General features: G+C 50.6%; 1 protein-coding gene across 1 annotated transcript; it reads left to right on the forward strand.

The window, feature by feature from the left end:
* Positions 1–322: 322 nt before the first annotated feature.
* Inka2 (inka box actin regulator 2) lies at positions 323–16,243 on the forward strand. The gene is made up of 2 exons (XM_041638280.1): positions 323–486; positions 11,927–16,243. Exons 1-2 carry the CDS (start codon positions 430–432, stop codon positions 12,767–12,769), a joined length of 900 nt encoding a protein of 299 aa, XP_041494214.1. The 5' UTR covers positions 323–429; the 3' UTR covers positions 12,770–16,243.
* The last annotated feature ends 51 nt before the right edge of the window (positions 16,244–16,294 follow it).

Here is a 16,294-nt window from a genome sequence, read left to right on the forward strand (position 1 = left end):
GACCCTTCTCCCCGAGCCAGATACCGAGTTCTCACCCCTAAAACTCCGTTCTTCCTTTCTAATAGATTAAGACTTCACTGGGGGGGCGTTGACAGTCTGAGGTTCCACCTCCTGACAGAGCCCAGAACCCAACCTCCTTGGGTCCCCAGTAGTTGCTGCTGGCCACGGCAAGGCCGGCGACAGACCTACTCAGGTCGCCCAGCCCGCGCCCCTCAGGCAGCTCTTCTCATTGGTCGAAGACACCCCTTCTGATTTCTCATTGGCTGCTGCACTTTTCCTCCACCCCCAACCCGGACCGCGAGCGGCAGCGGCTGGGGACGTCGCTCTAAGTCCCCACGCTGTAGCAGAGGCTTCGCTCTGCGCGGCCAGGGACGAGGAGCGCACTGAGAACTCTACTTTCTCGTGAGCCCGAGCCCAGCAAATGGGCGAATGAGGAAGGGGAGCAGGGACATGGATTGCTATCTGCGTCGCCTCAAACAGGAGCTGGTAAGAACCGAGCAGGAGCTGGGGGACAGGGAGGGCTCCCCACCCAGACCTAGGTACCTGGCGTTGGCCCCAAGCTCCATGCACCAGAGAGGCGCGGAGAGGAGAGGAGAGGAGATGCCAACTGGTAGGTAGATGCTATAAGGCCGTCGCTCAGAGGCAAGAAACTTTGGCAAAGATTTCTGATGAGATATGAACAAGTAACAAGGAGTGAGGGCAGCTAGCCAGGCTGAAATATGACAGAACAACCGAAGAAGAAAAGAGGGGCACACCCAGAGAGGACCGGCACACATATGGAGTAAGGCTCAAGTGCCCAGAGTTGCAGGAGCGACAGGCATGCAGCGGGCCCTGGTGCTCGGGTGCTGGACTCTTGCAGCGCGCGGACAGATCCCTGTCCTGGGCAGGAGGTCAGGCTGGACTGCTCGCTCGCTCGTGGGGAGCTGGCACCGCCCGGGGCCCCCAGCTCTCCTGGGCTTGGCAGAGCTGGCGCGGCTGCGGGGGCAGGCTTGGCCGGCTGTCTGCCCGGGCTTGTCTGCCAGCAGGGAGGGGGGTGGCAGCTGTAATGACGGGGGAGGAGGGGCGCTGCCTGGCAGATCGCAAGCGGGAGTTGTGGAAGCCCGGCCAGATGTCAGGTCTGGGCTTGGGGAGTGTGCGGGGCCCCGGGGTACTGAGAGTGAGTATGCTACCCAGGGGAGGGGGAGTGAATCACCGAAGAGGGAGAAATGACTGCTAAGGCTGTGTTGGGGAGGTCAGGTTGAGTATGATTTCATGCACGCGCGCGCGCCTTCTCTCACGCTCCCCCCCCCCCCCCCCCCTCACCTTTAGTGTTCCTTTACCACCGGGATTCAGGCATCGCATCTCGTCTCTGGACTTCCCTTCTTCATCTAGACTCTCTTTGCTCCCTCCTCTCACTCCAGCTCTTCAGGTCTCTTTCATTTTGTCTCTCACAGCTGTGGGCTCCCCTGTCTCATTTTGCTACCCTCTTCTTACTTCGTTTCAGAGCCAGGTCACTAGGTATCCAACAGCAGACTTGAATCCAGAGAGCTCAGGCCTCTTAGGATCCTAGAAGTCCCTTCCCATTTGTGTCTGTAGAGGCCCCACTCTGCCTGCCTGGCAGTGTGTTAGGGGCAGGCTTTGGTGGTAGAAGGGTAGAGGAAAGGGGCTGAAGTAGCAGGTGTTCTTATTGATGCTCCCTGACCAAGATGCCCTGGCACTAGTCAGTCCTGTCTGTCCCAGTCCATGCGTCTGTCTTCTCAGATTGCTGTTCACTCCCTTAGTTCTTCCTCCGGAACCCTTTCTGTGATGACCCTCAGATGAGAAAATTACTGCCTCCCCGGAAATATTTCTTTGGTGAGAGACAAAGTGTCCTGTGATGCTCTTCGAAACCTGTACTGTGTACCTTATCCTTTTTCACATGCTGGTCACGCTAGTTCAGGATGGTGGCCCTGGCCCATAAATATCCTGTGTTCATGCTCCCACTTCATGTGGCCAGTACCAGAAAGAAAGACCAAGATCATTACAGACAATGGTGAGGATCAAAGCCCGTGCTGAGAAAAGAATCTAATAGGATCCTCTTTGTGCCAGGAACCTGGGACCACGCCACCTACATGAGCATCTATAGAGAGGGTTTGTGGGTGTTCCTGGCATGGGAATGAATTTTCTAAATCTTCACTGATTTGCATTTTTTTTTTTTACATCACTCTAGGTGGGAGGTGGTGAGGGGAGGAAGACAGTCTGTGGATGTCAAAAGAATTTAAAAAAGAAAGGAAGGAAGCAAGGATGAGGAAGGAAGGAAGAAATCTGCACTGAGCTGAGCTCCCAGATTTTGATCTGCAAACCCTCCACCAAGGCCTTGAGCCCCTGTGCCTGGGAGAAGGAAAGAGAAAGGCTAAAGTCACCCTGCTCCCCATCGGTTTTCATTTGGCCTTTTGTCTGAGCATCTCCAGCCTTTGACTGTCTTGGAGAGGAAGCCAACTGCCTGGCCCTGGGCCCAGAATGACACTCAGATGGGGGAGTTCTTCATCCCCATGGTACTCTGCTCCTTCCTTAGTGCCAGCTTACTGAAGAAGAGTCCTAGCGAGCAAGCGATAGGCAGAGCTTTTGGAGTCCCATTCCCTCCCAGACACCTTCCCTCGGGGTTTAAGTAGCAAGTCAGAATCTCTGTGCCTGGGTACTGAGCAATTGGAGCAAAGAGGAAAGCAAAGTGCTAGCCTGGGCCCACCCTGAGCTGTCTTCCTCCAGGGACTGTAGGGATTGAATTCCATGGCCGTGTTGGGGATATGGAACTTTGGGCTCCTTTAAACCCTAGGGCTGTATTGGAGTAAGCATAACCTACAGGCAGTTTATATTGTGAGTGGGGGCTTTTGCCCTGTGGCTGTTTCACTCCAGGTGGGATCCCCTGTCCTATCCAAAAGGATTGTATATTTCCAGGTTCTGGCCCAGGAATGCCTCATGTAATTCAGATTAAGATCTACATTTGCTTGTTTTGTTAAATTCCCTTCAGGAACATTCTGTAGACACTGGAGGGATACGGCTGTTGCAGAAGGCAACCTTAGCAGGTTGTGAAATTGTCTTTGTCCAGGGTGTTCTGTGTTCCCCATTTTTATCCAGTTCCTTCCTTGGCACCGAAAACACAGCCAAGGAAAGTTGTTCCTGAAGTATGGCATAGCCAAAGCTTCAAATTTCCTGAAGCAAAAAAACTTGCATTGTAAAAATGCAGGAGGCAGAGAGTTCAGAGACCCTGGCGCAATTAAGTTGATAGCTAGAGTATTGGCCCTTTCTCCCTGCCTGGAACGGGAGGAGGGTCGGGTTTCAGGAATGAAACGTGGCTGAAAAAGTAGCAACAGCTGACACACTTCTTAATGGGTGGGGGGGGGGGGGCTACAATGTCCAGCACTTCCCTTCCCCTCCAGCTGCCAAAGCGGGGCCTGCCTGAACATAGGCCTTGAGACCAGCTGTTCTTTACCACAGCTCTCTTGTGGGGTTCCAATGAGTGTGAAGACACAGACACACAAGGAGAGCAGACAGAGGACGCTCCCAGCACACTTTCTTGTGAGTTCAGGTCAATTCTGAACAAACCAAATGCATAAAATTTGAGTGATCAGAGCTCCTGAAAGTCCAGCCAGACTGGGGAGGCTTCCTGGAGGATGGAGATGTGTTGGGAAGACACTATGAAAGGCTGGTCCTAGTTCAGCCCTGGGGAAGCAACCAAGGGGCTTCTCTTTCAGAGACTGGAGAAAGTCCATTCAGGGAGCTTGCATTCATTCCCAGAAGGCAGCTCCGTAGTCACTAGTGGCTCTAAGTTCTGGATGTCCTAGCACAGGACTAAGGAATAGGGCCTAAAGACAAACTAAAGAGAAGGAAGGGCGTGGGAAAGTTACCATTGGAGCTCTTGAGTCTTGAGCAAAACAGCAAATTTCTTTAGAACAAAGAAAAGCTTCTGCAGAAACATCTCGTTCTCTGTGTGTATAGCCCACCCCCTTTTTTCTCCCCAGGGGAAGACAGAAAACTTCTGGGTCAGCTGGTCTGGGATCAGCTGGGACACATGATTCAGGGTCAGGTCAACTTGAACCCAAAGCTTGGCCCTGTCTGGCTCTGGCACACTAGTTGCTTTTCCCATCATTAGAATGAGTTGTTAAAAATACCTCTTTCTCCCCCTCCCCCCAAATCCTACTTCATATAGCAACTGTGAAGATTAAGTGACAATATAAGGAAAATCTGGCCATGGACTTGAGTGTGTCCTGCTCTTAGCCTTCCAAGGACAGGACGTGCCACCAGACCCAGTCTGGGATAAACTGGATGTCGGCCTCGTCTGAAGGGTCAGACAGGTTTGCTGAGTTCATACTGGTTCAAGGCACCAACGAGACACAGTACTGTGGATACAAATCAAAAGAGATCCAGATTTTGTCTTCAGGGAAGGTATAATTACAGTTTAATAGAAAAAGATAACATATATTGATGTTAAAATGCCAGGGTTGGTGTTATGACTCAGTATAAAACACTTGCCTAGCACATAGGACATCCTATGTTCAATTTTTGGTACTGATATAGTGAAATGCATGACACTGTCCAACTGTTAAAGCAACCTAATACGTTGTAATTTTACTATTGTCATATCTCTCTCTCTCTCTCTCTCTCTCTCTCTCTCTCTTTCTCTCTGTATATGTTTGTGTGTGTGTGTGGGGGGGGGTTATGTGCATGTGCAAGTACATGCAGACTATTTTTAGACAGGGTCTCACCACCTAAACTTACCTAGCCTGGCTGAATAGCAGGTGTGAGCCACTCTACCCAGATTTATTTTCATTTCTAAAACAAGAAAACAGAGACCCGAGAAGGTTAGGTCCTGGGCCAAGGTCATAGAGATGATAAGCGGTGAGGGTTGGATTCAGACCTAGACAGATGACTACAGAGCCGCTGCTGCTGCCTGCTCAGTGGGATGTACAAGGATGTGTAGAAATGGGGATTATATGTTCTATAAGGGCATATGTTCAGTGCTCTCAGTAAGGAGAAGCAACATGAGATGCAAACGTCCTATTGTGGAGAGACATATGTAGGGCCTTGAGCGAGTGATAGGGACACACACAGGGGTAAGCAGCATTCCAGGACATAATGAAACATCGGCAGATGACGCAGACGCTGAAGTCGTGTGGATGTTTGAAGACACAGACTGGACCATAGGCTATATGCAGGGAAATAGTGGTGACAAACCAAAATAGAGGCCTTGAGTGTCTTGTTAAGGACTGGCGTTTTCCTCTGTGCCCTGGAGAGGAGCATGGTCAGGAGTATTTCCTGAGACCTAGGACGACATATGAGAGGGGAGGGAGCAAATGAGGAAGGAACATGACTTAGAAGAGGCCGGGCAAGAGAATACGGTGCTGTGAACCAGGAAGGAGAGAAGCAGGGAACTTCTCCAGGTTCTTTAGGTGACTGCAGGTGAGAGGGGCTAAAGCTGGGAGAGAGAAGAGGGCTGACTGAGGCTGAGAGACCAGCCTTCCAGAGCAGGAAAAAGTTGGCCTCTCTCCCCTCTGCCTCTTGGCTGACCATGTGACCCCGAGAAGTGGTTCACTTGGGAAAGTGGGCTCATCATTTCTCACCCTTCACTTCCTCGTCTCTTTACCCTCCTCCCTCCGGCAGCTCTTGGCAGAGTTTCGGTGTTACCTTCCTGTTGAAAGTTCTAGCCAAGAGTCAAGAAGGTCCCTATTCACTGAGCTGGAGAATGGGTGGCTTGGCAAAGTGGGGCTTTTCCCATTTCCGGCCCAGAGCCTTCTTCTAGCTTCCCCAGGGGTTGAAAGGAACTGTGTAGGGATTCTGTGAGTAATGGGGTGGGGAAGAGAGGCAGGGCACACTGCCAAGTCCATGGGCAAAGCCGAGCCTGTGTCAAAGGATTCCGGCTGAGCTCCGAGAGGGCGTGAGATGGACGGAAGGAGGGCACAGCTGCAGGATCAGTCAGGGGCCCAAGGCAGGACTTGGGAAGGGAGCCGAGGATGTTGGCATCTCCTTCGGCCTCCTCTCCACCCCCACCCCAAACGGCCCAGCCAGTGCTGATGGGAGGGTCTGTCCATAGATTGCAGACCCCAAACTCCTTCGTGCTCCGTGACTCAAGATGGTGGAACCTGTGGCCCAATGGCTTTCTCTTAGGAACCCTTAGTGAGAAGGAACAGGACTGGGGTTGGAGGACCTCAGGCCATGGTTTCCCGCTCTTTCTCCTCTTCTGATGGGAGCTCTTTCTTCCACCTCCTATTGGCTGGCCTGGCTGCTCATAGCACTCCAGGAAGCTAAGTAGTCTATAATGGCGAGGAGGCCCACGGGCCTAGAGGAAGGGGGCCGCCTTGGGCTCCCAGTTCTCCCACCAAACAGCCTTTGAACAGGAATCGTGGTGCCTACATACTTACAGCTCCCATCTGTTGATGGCGTGTGCTATACTTTTCATGTAAATTCCTTTATAAACACATAAGTTAGAATAAATAATAAATAGGAATGTAAATCATATGAAGATACAGTGAAGAGAGTGAAGGCCTGGAAAAGGATGTTTGAGTAACAGTGGCTCTAGAAAAGAGGATCTGGGGGGATCTCTAGCTTCCTGTTCTATCAAGTGGGGTCTCTTCCCCCTTCAGCCAGCCACCCAGAACAATAGTGGGGCTCAGTAATGAAAAAAAAGGTGTACACCTCACACAGAAGGGTTGACATTGCACAAGTTCACAACCTAAAGAAATGGGTGAATCTGCCTAGTGACAAGTGACAAGTTTATCAGTTAGGACCCCATTAGGGTCCCCAAACTTTAGTGTGGGACTCTTGACCACACCAGGAAGGCCAGAGTAGATGGCAGCTAGAAAGACTAAAATCTGATATGCAGAAAATGTATAAGATAAAAGTCTGAATCCTAGGCAAGGCTGGAGGTAAGTCATGGACTGGGGATGACAAGAAGCCAAAGATGGGGTGAGGAGACCTTTCGAGCCTTTATCAAAACCGTTTCACTGGGGTATGCTTCAGGACTTTGTGTTTGATGGTATATAGCTGGGGGTGTGGTTGGGTCATTTCTACTCAGATGAGAACCGATCAGATCTTGATAGTATGTCTCCAGTTGACCCCAAGATCAAGGAGGGCAAGACTTGATCCTTGCAGGAGGAATGGCTCTGAAATACTAAGATGCTCTAGCATGAAGTCTGGTACTCAGAGTTATTTATCTCTGGCTGTCTAAGCTAACCCCACTCCTTTGCTTTCACTGCACACTGCTCCCCTTCCTCCCACTTTGGTCCTAAGACAAGAGAAGCCCTGGGATCCCAGATGGTCCCACGCTCTGAGTAAAGAGAGCAGTGCAATCTCTGGCTCTTTCTTCATGGATGACATCATCCCCTTGGGGTTGGTGGGAAAGGCTGTCCTTTTGGCTCCCCTCACAGTTGTGGCTCGGAGGATGCTCCTGTTTCCACTGCCCCTGGCCCTCCCAGCTTCCCATAGCTTCCTTCTGTTCTCATTCCTCTCACAACTGCCTTCCCTTCAGTGTCAGCATGTCCTCTGCCTGAGACAGGGCTCCTGGAAGTCAGTGTGAGGGGTCAGGAGGAAGCCGGGGATTCCCCTTCCTCCATTCCTCTGCCTGAGTAAAGTTGGGTTGGAGAATAAGGAGCTGGACAAAAGAGGAGCTCTCCTTGGTCAGACCATACATGATGCATGGAATCCTGCCACGACGTGTGAAGATTCACCAAGGAAGAAATATTTTGAAAACACATTGGAAGTCTTAACAGCCAGCTTGCACTTGGTGCTTTCTTTCCGCCCTGTAGATAAAACCATTACCTCATCAAATCTGCACAGTGATATTGAGGCAGGGACTCTTACTCCTGTTCTAAAGAATGGAGCTGTAGAGCTGACAATGAACTTCGGTTATTATAGAGTTCCTGCCTATGACAAAGCCCCGGATTTGATTCCCAGTACTGCATACAACTGGGCATGGAAGACAAACCTATAGTCCCAGCACTTGGGAGCCAGAGTATAAGATTTTCAAGATCACCTCCAGGGGATGAGAAATTGAGCTGGGTGTGATAACTCATCCCTAGAATGTCAATACTTGGGAGCTGAGGGAGGAGAATTTTGAGTTTGAAGCAGGGATGGACTGTGTAGTAAGATTCTGTCTAAGAAAACAGAACAAATCAATAAACACAACAAGACCTCACAGAAAATTTAAAATACAGCTACTAACGGCAGACCTGGGATTTGAACCCTGTTCCTTTAGTTTCTAAACCCCAAGTTCTGAACTAATACAGAATATTTTCAATAAGGACACAATTTCAGTTCTTGTCTTCTTTAAAAAAAAGAGCCTCTGTCTTACAGACAACCCCGAATTTATACATTCCCACCCACATTCAATCGCGCTGGAAACCTACAAAATGTCAGCATTATTTCTTATGGATTTTTCCACATTGGAAGACTGAATGGGGTCATTTCATTCCTCCCACTACCTCTGGCCTGACTGTATTCCTCCTTCTGGAAGAAAGCCTGCCAACTTAGACTCCTTGTTGCTTGGTAAATCAAAACCTCGAGAAATGGCCCTGTCTCTCTCTCCCTGCCTAGCAAGAGACTTCAGGTAGCAAACAGTTCAGAGGGATGATATGGGGAGGGGAGCCAGTAGTTTCCACCCATGGTTTATGAGTGTCATGCGAAGTAGCAGGTAGGTTCTGGGGTAAAGTGATGTGCAGGTCTCAGGCTCTACTTTTACTCAGTAGATACTCCATAAATATTTCACGGGCAACTGAGCATTTTTTTTTTTTTTGGTTTTTCGAGACAGGGTTTCTCTGTGGCTTTGGAGTCTGTCCTGGAACTAGCTCTGTAGACCAGGCTGGTCTCGAACTCACAGAGATCCGCCTGCCTCTGCCTCCCGAGTGCCACCATCGCCCAGCGCAACTGAGCATTTAAACCATGGAAGACATGGGCCCCGTACAGAAGTAGGACTTTGGGGATACATACGTCAAGGATCTGAGAGGAAGCCCTAACAGGAACATAGTGGGAACATCTATGGGACGCGGATTCATCACGGGTCTTTTGTTTGTTTGTTTTTGTTTTTGTTTTGTTTTGTTTTTCAAGACAGAGTTTCTCTGTAGCTTTGGAGCCTGTCCTGGAACTAGCTCTTGTAGACCAGGCTGGCCTTGAACTCACAGAGAACCCCCCAGTCTCTACCTCCCGAGTGCTGGGATTAAAGGCGTGTGCCACCACCGCCCGGCTCCACCACATGTCTTGATTACAGGTCACAATAGTTTGGAGACTCATAATTGAGTTTCGGCAATAGAAAGCCTCTGAGTGCGGTGATGGGATGGAGATGGGCATCTAGAGGAGTGGCCGGGTACTCATGGGTCTGGTGCCCTGGAGGCAAGTGCGGGACTACCTTAGATGGGAACAGAGTGACTGAATAGATGTTCCAGGTGACGGGAGTAGATCAGAGAGTGGGGCGAAGAGGGCAATTGGAGGGCAAGGCAATTTGTCAGGAAGGGGCTGAGTGCGTTTGCGTCCCAGAATCTCCAGTTCCATTCAGAGCTATACCAATAGCAGCTGAGCATCTCTGAAAGGAAGGGGTCAGGACAAGGGCCACCAAGGACAGGGACAGCTACTGCATGTGTCTCCTGCCGCCACTGCACCACCACTCCTGCCACTCAAATGGCACATATGTGCCCCAGCCAATCCCAGGGCTGTTGGGCTGTGCTGTTTGTTGCCCCGTCTCAGGAAAGTGCATAAAGCAAGGGCAATCTCTGCAGCCCAGCAAAGGCCTCCTGGCCCTCAGGGGCTGACAGTCCTCTACTGACCTTTATTGCTGCTGGTTCAAGGGAGCTTGAGCAGATCTCTCCCCACCAGGCTAGGGATGGCAGGAGGTTGACCCAGAAGCCACAGAGGGATAGTTGGCAGCCCATTCTCCAGGGCCTCTGTGTCCCCCACGATTTTAGTTCCCCGCCCCCACTCCTTGGCCTTAGCTCTGGGCATTAAGACAAGCCCGGGAGGTAAGATGATCCCATGGGTCTGGGGGGGGGGGCGGGGGGTGTGCTTAAAAACAGATGGTTCCCGAACAGAGGCTCGCTGTGAGTAACTTGATCAGGATGTGGGGAGGGAGCTGGCAGGCCCAAGGCAGCTTGGGCACAGCGGCTAGGAACTGGCTAGGAACTTCGTGAATGTTATCAGGGCAGTCTTTCCTCCCCAGGCTCCAAGTAGAGCCCTCACCCAAGTCAGTTAGCCCCTGAGCCCCTTCCAGATGGTACCTAGGACATGGGGCTGGGGGAACTGGCCCCAGAATCCCTGCTTCTGGCAGGACTAGGACAGAACCAGCAAGGCGGAGAAGGCAGGAAGAATGCTAGATCCCAGCATGAGGGAACAGGTGCTTGGGGAGGGGGGTGGGGCAGGGCTGGCCAGGGGCTTCTGGCACAAAGGAGTTCTCTGGCATCTCTCTCCCGACCAGTCATATGTGAAGAACAGTCAGAAGAAGCCCCCAGGCGTACGCTTTCTCTCTTATTCCTACTGCTCTATAGAGGCCAGAGTAGCCTTCAAGTCTGGCCTGGTTGCCCAGCCATCTGCAGGCAATAGTTGCTAACTTGAGTCCTGGCTCTAAGAGCTGCATGGCCTTTGGTCCCTTGCTTCCCTCCTGCCCCAGCTTACTCATTTGCTGAAGTGAGAAGAGCAGCCCTCCAGAGTTTATAGAAATTGAATGAGATGAGATACCTACTGTATGTAGCATGATTCCCAGTACATAGTAAATGTTCTTAGATGCTTATTGCCACCATTATCCACCAAGAAACAACAACATAGGACAAGAGTGGTTATTATAATTTTTAAAAGAATTATGTTTTGATGTGCATGGGTATTTTGCCTGAATGTTTCGTCTATACCTTACATGTGTGTAGTGCCTGAGGAAGCCAGAAGAGGGCATCAGAGCCCCCTGGAAGTGGAGTTTCCTATGGTTGTGAGCTGCCACGTGGGTGTTGGGAATTGAACCTGGGTCCTCTGGAAGAGCAGTAAGTGCCCTTAAGCTCTGAGCCATCTCTCCTGCCTCACTACTACCACTTTGTAAACCCCCAGACTAAACTCGGCTCCATCCTTTACTATCCAATCACATATGGGACTTAGTTATCTTATCTATCAGATGGAAGCAATAGTCACAATCTCAAAGAGCAGGTAGAAGGATTACATAGAGTAATTTATTAATATAAGCTGATATATACATACACATATGCATCTTTATGTATATGTACACACACACACACACACACACACACACTAGGCAACTAACCAACCAAACACATAAAATGCCAGTCTACAAATTCTGTTTGTTTGTTTGTTTGATTGTGATTGATTGGTTGATTGATTGAGACAGAGTCTCACTCTATAGCTCAGTTTTGTCTGGAATTTACTATATATCCCAGGCTATCTTTAATCTCACAGTATTTCTGCTTCAACTCCTACATGCTGTAATTCAAAGCTAGTGCTGGGAATACAAGTCTGGGCTACCATGGGCGGATGTTCTCTCTCTCTCTCTCTCTCTCTCTCTCTCTCTCTCTCTCTGTGTGTGTGTGTGTGTTCAGAGCGGTAATGAAGTCGATACTTCTTTATCATGTATTAGGATTTGTATTGGATAGGTTTTCCATCTGTAGGATAGCATAGGTTCTGAGCACTTTGACGTAGACCAAGCTGTGATGTTTGATGGCCTAAGTGCATTGAATGCATTTTCAACTTAATGATAATTTCAGTGTAATGTGGATTTAGCAAGTGGCAGAACATTGAAGCAGTTTTTAGGACAGTGCCTGTCTTGGTTAATTCACTGACGGCTAATCCTGTTTCTCTTTACCAGGCGTAGCAGTGTTCAGATTCCTGCTCTCACGACACAGGTCTGCCCTACAGCAGGTTGAGGCTCAAGGCTGAGGGGTAACCCTCTCTGAAGCCCTAGCATTCACTGGCCCTATGTTTTCTCTTTATGCAGATGTCCATGAAAGAGGTGGGGGATGGCTTACAGGATCAGATGAACTGCATGATGGGCGCACTGCAAGAACTGAAGCTCCTCCAGGTGCAGACAGCATTGGAACAGCTGGAGATATCTGGAGGCGCGCCGGCCTTCAGCTGCTCCGAGAGCTTACAGAAACAGCCCGAGTGCCCTCGCTGGCAGGGTAGGGAAAGTCCTACCAGATCTGTGGCCTGTCCTTCCTCCAGCCAGCCTTCTTTTGACAGCAGCCCCAAGTTTCCACGCCAAAGGACTGTCTGTGAGGAGGATCTAGCGGTCCTTCCCAAGACACAGCTGCCTGAGCACGAAAGCGGTACCCAACGGGGGCTGGAGTGGGTGGAACCAGATGACTGGACCTCTACATTGATGTCGCGGGGCAGAAATCGGCAGCCTCTGGTATTAGGGGACAATGTTTTTGCAGACCTGGTGGGCAACTGGCTAGACTTACCAGAACTGGAAAAGGGCGGGGAGAAGAGTGAAACTGGGGACCCCAGTGAGTCCAAAGGAGAAAAAAGCCAGTCCCGGGAACTGGGTCGCAAGTTTGCCCTCACAGCTAACATTTTTAGGAAGTTCTTGCGCAGCGTGCGGCCTGATAGAGACAGGCTGCTCAAGGAGAAGCCAGGCTGGATGACACCCATGGTCTCAGAAGCACGAGCAGGGCGCTCACAGAAAGTCAAGAAGAGGAGCCTTTCCAAGGGTTCCGGGCGGTTCCCATTCTCAAGCACGGGAGAGTCCAGACACATTGAAACCCCTGCCACAAGCAGCCCCAAGGCCTTAGAACCCTCCCGTGGGGGCTTTGACATTAACACAGCTGTCTGGGTCTGAATTCGAGAGATGCTGGCTGAACCTAAAAGGCGGTCTCATAACTGGGCCCTGGGGGAAGAGGGAGGGCAAATGGCGTGGTCTTCAGGCCAGACGCAAGTTCTCATTCTCAGAAAGAAAGGAAAGCAGAGTTCTTAGTCAGGCCTCACCAGAACAGTGAGGAGAGGCTGTCACCGGGCAGGCTGAGGTAAGGTGTGTGTGTGTGTGTGTGTGTGTGTGTGTGTGTGTGTGTTATTCTTTTGAGGCTGGATGTGGCAGAAGTTGGGAGAGGCAGGGGAGGAGTCCAAGCCAAGCGTGCATTCCTCTATTGCCTTCCCAAGACCTCAGTTGAACAGTCTATGTGGAAAAAGTCCTTTGAGCCCTCTGGTTTCCCAGAGGAATTCCCAAGAAAAGACTTGTCTCGGAAGTCTCCAACCATTTTGATGATCTTCCTTGACAAGGCACTGCTACTGGAGCACCAGAGAGAGGGAAAGCCCTACACACAGTCCTTCCTTCTTAGTAACAAGATTTCAACCCATAGCTGGGTGCTGGGGCAAAGGACATGTGGTGTGTGTGTGTGTGTGTGTGTGTGTGGTGTGTGTGTGTGTGTGTGTGTGTGTGTGTGTGTGTGTGTGTGGTGAGGAAGCCTGAGATGCTCTTGCATCTCTAAAGTGCAGATGGGGAGCAGTGGGGTGCCTTCACTCAGGTGCTGTCCCATGAATCCAAGTGGGCACGCCCACTTCCCAGATGAAGCAGCAGTCTCCGGAGGTGTCCAAGAACACACTCACGGCTGGTAGGGGGCCAAAAAGGTCAGCGCAACCTCAGGGTTATTGCTGGACTCTGGAGTCACACACTGCCTGGCCCAGCAGGGAGTCCCCATCCTGATCCCTGTTGCAGTGAGTAGATGGTTGGGGTGAGCCCAAAAACAACACTCGTGTTAAAAAAATTTCTAGTTCATATCTCACACCCAGAGAATAGAACGAATCCTGACCTCATCTACCCTCATCACCCTGGAAATCAACGGGGTACCCTCAGGGTGGCGTTGACGCCAGGCACACTGTGTAGTGAGCCAGAAAGCAAGCGTGGGCCCACCTTGGTCCATAGAGGCGCCATGTTGCCCCCCCCCCCCTTGGCCAAGAGAGAACAAAGTAGGTCCCTGTTCAAGCCCAGCCACCCTGGAGGGCGGCTCAGCTCTTCCCTCCCTCCTTCCCTCCCGCAGACCCAGCTCAGCTTGATGGGGTGTGACAACTGCAATTAGAGGCAGGCCGCCTGCTGCCCCTAGAGCATTAGGAGCAAATTGGAGAAGAAAAATAACAAGAGAAGCTCTTCTGCCTGCAGCCGGCCCTGAGGGACTTAGTGGAGGAAGGGGGAGCTCAAGCTAGAACTGGGTGTGGGGAGGTAACAGCAGCTATGGGGTAGGTCACCTGCAAGTTTACACACAGTCAAATGACAGAGGGTCATTTTTTTTTAAAGTGGGGAAAGGCTTTTTTATTTTTATATTTGATCTGTCACTTTTTGCCAGGCAATGTGCCCAACTCTTTCAGACCTAGAATGACCTGGGATTATTTTTCCGATAAATCAATGGGTCAAAGAGTCATGGCATACAAGCTGCCCAGATCAGGCTGCTCACAAAGGAAAGCAGCTCCCAGTTTGGATCCCTGGGCACTGGCCGATCTACCTTGGCCAGGAATTTGTCAGCTGGGCTCACTCTTTCTGGCCAAGTAGGTCCTCGTCCATCCTGCCTCCTCTGAATTTAATGGTGGCTGTCTTTGGTGCCTGCAGCAATGTGTGTAAAGAAGGAACGTGTAAAAAACTTACGCCGATTCCTGTAGGGTGGAACACTCAAGAAATCATTCAAATCGTGGACTATGATGGTATTGGAAGCCAAATCGCTTCTTCATCATCAACATACAACTCATTTGTTTTGTGGACTAGTGGTAGTTAACATCGTCTAAATCCACTAACACGACAGTCTCCTCTCCTGCCCCGGCACTGTGAGCCTAGCCAGAAGAGAGTCAAGGGACCCAAACAAAACAATTAGGAAGTCATTTTGGCTTCCAGGATAATTCACAGGTGCCGGGCACCTTTGCCGTTATTTCTCTTATTTCCTTTGTGTCACGCCCAGGAAATGGTTGTTCATTTTACCTGAACAGAGGCTCAGCGAAGTTAACTCCTTCAAGGTCACCCGGTACAAAGCGGGGATGGAAACAGTTTGCAATTGACTTTCAATCTTGTGTTCCTGCTACCTGGCAAACTGTCCGTATCTGCTCCCCAGCCAGCTCAAGAATAACAATATTTGTCCAATGAGATTGTTCTCATCTCTCTATGATTGACAAGTGTCCTGTCCATTATCTATTGAGGAATATCTATTGGAGGAATTTGCCTGGGTCTCAAAGGGGCTGATACAATGACTATGTTACGCTTTGCTGATGAAAGCTTTTGGAAACCCAACCTCATGTAATTTTGACTTTTTTGTCCGCATTCTTGGCTCCTGCTGAGGCACTGCCAGAGACTGCTCCACTGAAGTGGAGTCAGGGTGACTGGTGATGCCTCGGGTCTTAATGATGCAGAGCACGGGGCAATGTGTACGTGAAGATGGTGAAAACGCAGGCAGAGAAACTAACAGCTTAATTCTGCCTCTTGGGCTCACTTTATGGTTAATTAGGACACACAGATGATCTGGAAGCTTACTTAATACCCTCCTCGGCATGAAGGCCTGCCCCACATCTGGCCTAATTTCTTGGCAGGTACCGAGGGCTTCTGGTTGGGCTAGGCATATTCTCAGGGCCCCACCTGCCTCTCTGTGGTCAGTCTGTAGATATTCTCCAGCCACAGCACCCACGGGAGATCCCTTCAACTGCTAGGCATGGCTGGTAGAACCTGCTGGATCTCTCTTCTTCCTCTTTGCAGGCCACAGAGCTGAAAACACTTTCTTCTCTCCTCCAGGCACTTCTTCAGCCTGCCCTCAGGGTGATCTCTAACCTAAATTGATCTTGAGGAACAGACACTTGACTCACCCATTCCCTAGAGGCTCCATAGGAGAGGGTCCTGTCTTTCTCAAGTCACCCCAATGTTCTCTGCAGGGTAAAATCAAGAGTGCAGCCTGTTTGGGGGAGCTGCGCCTGTCAGCAGCTTCTCTGGAGAAGCATCCATTCACCTCAGGTGATCTCTCCAATCAGGGCAGTGAGGTGTTTCTGCCGGCACCACACGTTTCTCTGAATTCCTGATCTGGAGTCAAAAAGATAGGAACCCAGACCCAGGCCTATCATGGTGTGAGCCTGAGCATGATTCCTGGCCTACAGGAGGCTCCTCCGCTCTCATGTGAAGCAGGGATGAAGCAGGACCCCTGTCAGGTGCAAAGCACAAAGGACTGGGGTGGAGTCCACTGCTCCCAACACGTAACTTCTACAGAAATGGCACTCGCCACCCATTCCCTGCCTAATCACAGACCCCAAGGGACAATGCTGAAAATAAACGTGCTTTCTCCAAGCCCTGGTGTTCCGCTAAAAAAGTGCACCGTGACTCTCATTTTATCACGGGATTGTGGCA

The sequence above is a fragment of the Microtus oregoni genome, unplaced genomic scaffold (assembly GCF_018167655.1).
Source record: "Microtus oregoni isolate MIOR12 unplaced genomic scaffold, Mior012 000054F_ref0000373, whole genome shotgun sequence".
Classification (NCBI taxonomy): Eukaryota; Metazoa; Chordata; class Mammalia; order Rodentia; family Cricetidae; genus Microtus; species Microtus oregoni.

Coding starts and splice junctions, on each gene's coding strand:
- Inka2 (XM_041638280.1), top strand. CDS start 430: ATGAGGAAGGGGAGCAGGGACATGGATTGCTATCTGCGTCGCCTCAAA. Junction 487..11,926: donor GTCGCCTCAAACAGGAGCTG/GTAAGAACCGAG, acceptor CTCTTTATGCAG/ATGTCCATGAAAGAGGTGGG.